The sequence below is a fragment of the Octopus bimaculoides genome, chromosome 4 (assembly GCF_001194135.2).
Source record: "Octopus bimaculoides isolate UCB-OBI-ISO-001 chromosome 4, ASM119413v2, whole genome shotgun sequence".
Classification (NCBI taxonomy): Eukaryota; Metazoa; Mollusca; class Cephalopoda; order Octopoda; family Octopodidae; genus Octopus; species Octopus bimaculoides.
In genome coordinates this window covers 88116594-88119706 of record NC_068984.1, presented here as the reverse complement: position 1 = coordinate 88119706, position 3113 = coordinate 88116594, and the positions used below count along the sequence as shown (strand labels likewise).

General features: G+C 32.7%; 1 protein-coding gene across 1 annotated transcript; it reads right to left on the bottom strand.

Annotated features, from left to right (window-relative positions):
- Positions 1 to 466: 466 nt before the first annotated feature.
- On the bottom strand, positions 467 to 1285 carry LOC106872332 (uncharacterized). Its single transcript, XM_014919277.1, has one exon. It carries the CDS (start codon positions 1283 to 1285, stop codon positions 467 to 469), a length of 819 nt encoding a protein of 272 aa, XP_014774763.1.
- Between the last annotated feature and the right edge of the window lie 1828 nt (positions 1286 to 3113).

Sequence of the window (3113 nt, the reverse complement as noted above, 5' to 3'; positions counted from 1 at the left end):
TGCAAAACAAACGTTCGAACTGGCAGGCAAACAATTTAAATAGAAAAATTCCTCAATGACGTTTGTTTGCGAATAAATTGTAATAAATACTGTAATAAATTGTAATAATATTGTTCAGCTCATGTAAACAATTAATACATTTTTTGAATGGAAAATTCAAAAACGAAAGTTCAGAATATCGGTACATTGTGGTTGTAATAGTTTTAAGCAGATAACAGCTTGGCTTGTTAACTATGGAAACAGGCAGCAATATGTCTGTGGCTTACGACTGGCTAAAATTGCCCAAAATAGGCAAATTTTAAAAAGCTAATAAATTTGTTATTAGTTTATGGCAAAAATGAATTTCATTTCCTTAATTAGCATGCATGACTTCATCAATACACTAAATTTGAAATCAACTGTAACAAAATTGAAGGAATTGAAAAGTGAAAGCCTAAGAGAAAAAGACCACAAAGGTTTTAAACTTTTAATAAATGGTTGAATAATCAATAGTGCTCACTTTGTGGTTCCTTGAAGTGCTGTATCTTGACTGTGTTGAATGTTTCCTTTGTTCAGAGGAAGCTGATGCTAATAACACTTTCATGCGTTCATGAACAATTCGCAAGTCTTCCTCTTCTCCAGTATACCCTGTCAGATCTGACAAGTCCTGAAACCATGCGTTACGGAAGTTAAATACAGTTATCCCCGTATAAAGAGTAGCTGCCGCTATAAGACTTGGTCTAAAGTAATTTCTTACGCAGAGAAAGTCATCATATAGCACTAGTTCCACTATATAGTTCATCAAATGAAACAAATCGTGACGAGGTTTTACTTTGAGAATAATCTGGTAATACGAAATGAAGACATAGGGAGTTATAAAAAACGTCCTACCATGAAAACATTCAGAAACCGAATTGTGCAAGCTAAAAAGTTCCTCTGAAGAAAACGCTGGGTCGATTGCAGCAGTCATATGAACAATATTCAAACCCTCATCTGTTGTACAAAGAAGCATCGTGTCATAAGCGACTTTAAGACATGCTGCTCCAACACCTTGCAGTTTTTCGCTTGAAATCGGTGGTGAGTTTCTAGAAGACAGGAATAAGTCAAATAATGCAACTGATAGGTGGAGAACTTCCAGAACACCGTTGTAAAAATCTACGCATGCTATCATCCAATTAACCACAGCCTTACGATCTCTAGCCTGAAAACTATGGTGACCTTCTCCAAAATAATTACGGACTTTCTTTTGCCGTCTTTCCATTTCATGTACAGAGTTTAATCTTCTAGCAACAGCTGGAAAATCCATGGTCGTTCTTCTGCGAAATTAAACGTAACTCATTTGTTTAGAAAGTATAGTGAAGTGTCAAGCGACGAAAATTAAAAACATTTCTCACTTGATTACGTCATTCAAACGTAACAATCAGTAAATGTCGTTCCAGTTTATTTGAATAATCAAAATCTTCAGTTGTATTTGGATATTAAATTATTTATTGTTCTTTAACATTTGAAGTGTACTAAATTGATTGTTATTTACAATATGAATGTTAAGCAATATATAACATTGAAATTATAAAATTGAACATGTGTTACAATTCAGTTACAAAAATAGCATGAAATAATTTAAAATCAATTTAATGCCTAAAACTATCATAATAAAATTGCAAGGCATAACCTTTATGATACTTGGGCCTATAAAACACACAAATCATAATTCTAACTTATTTGCAAAGTTGCTCAAATGCAAATGTATGTATTTAAGCAACATACATACATACATACATACATATATGTAGCAAACTCATAAGAGAAGGAGAGAGAACATAGGTTCGTTTGCCAGAACAGGAGAAAGCAACAATTTCTCCTGTTCAGAGAAATTTTATGTGTTACGGTCGGGGGCGAAACTGCCAATTGTTGAAGAGAGTTTTGATTCTTCACAGCCAAGAGCAAGGTTTGTGTTTTGTAAGGCAATTTGGTAAAGAAAACTTCTTTGAGGTATTATTCTTCTGTTTGTTGATCTCCAAGAAGCTCGTTCATTCTCCGAAGAAGTTGTGTTGGCTTCTTAATGCCTAATTCTTCATTGTTGAATAGCTTCGCAAATTCTTTCTGTTTTGAATTAGAAGTTTTTTTAAAAATATTTCTGCTTGAATTGCAGAATAGGAAACTGGCTCGACAGAATTTAAAAATAAATCTCTAATCTCATCGCTTAGACATGGAGGCAAATTACTTATCTTTATATTGTATTTTTGCTCTTCATTCGTTATACGATTTGCCTTAAAGCTTACTTCTAGTTGTGCCAACCAGATGATTGTGTCTCCAGTCCATGGAGGAGATAGTAATATATTTCCTGAAGCTTGTGTATAACTTCTACTGAAATAAGATATCTCGAATTCTTTCAAATTCTGCTCCCTTTATGTATTTAAAAATTTTTCAGAAAGAAAAAAAAAATTGTTATGCTATTAAACTTTCAACAGCTGTAATATACTAAATATTATTTCTATATTGCTAGAAAGTGCAGTTAAATTTTTTCTATAGTTTCTTTCTTTCTCCAACGTTTTTTTCTTTTCAACCTTTAATGTCAAATATTTCTGTTATTAAAATTTATACAATAAACTATTGTCTATATCTTAATATATAAATCTGAAATTGTGTGTTTGTGTGAAGCCTTTTTGAATGTTTATAGAAATCCACATTTTCCACTTTTTCGTAAAAATTTTTACATCAATGGAATTTTCTCGATCTGAACTTTCAAGTGCAGTAATTAGATTTTTAAAAATCCGTTTACTTTGTGTGATTTAAGGGAGATTTGGCTGTTGTTTCTAGCAACTTTTATATTTCATCCCTGCTACCTGGAACGCCATTCTTACACACGCGCTCAACATAAAAATATAGAGAGTAAAAGTAAAAGAGGGAGAGGGAGAGAGAGAGAAAGTGATACATACAACATCATAGATTAAACTTTCATTTTAGTATTCTTTACCTATTTTTCATAACATAGATACGTAAAAACACACACAACCACACATACATGACCTGTGACAACAACATACACATTGCTCTCAATCTCTATTAATTTCTCCCCCTCTTCCTCTCTCGCTCTCTCAAACGTTTACACGTGCAAGTAAACAATCATTCAC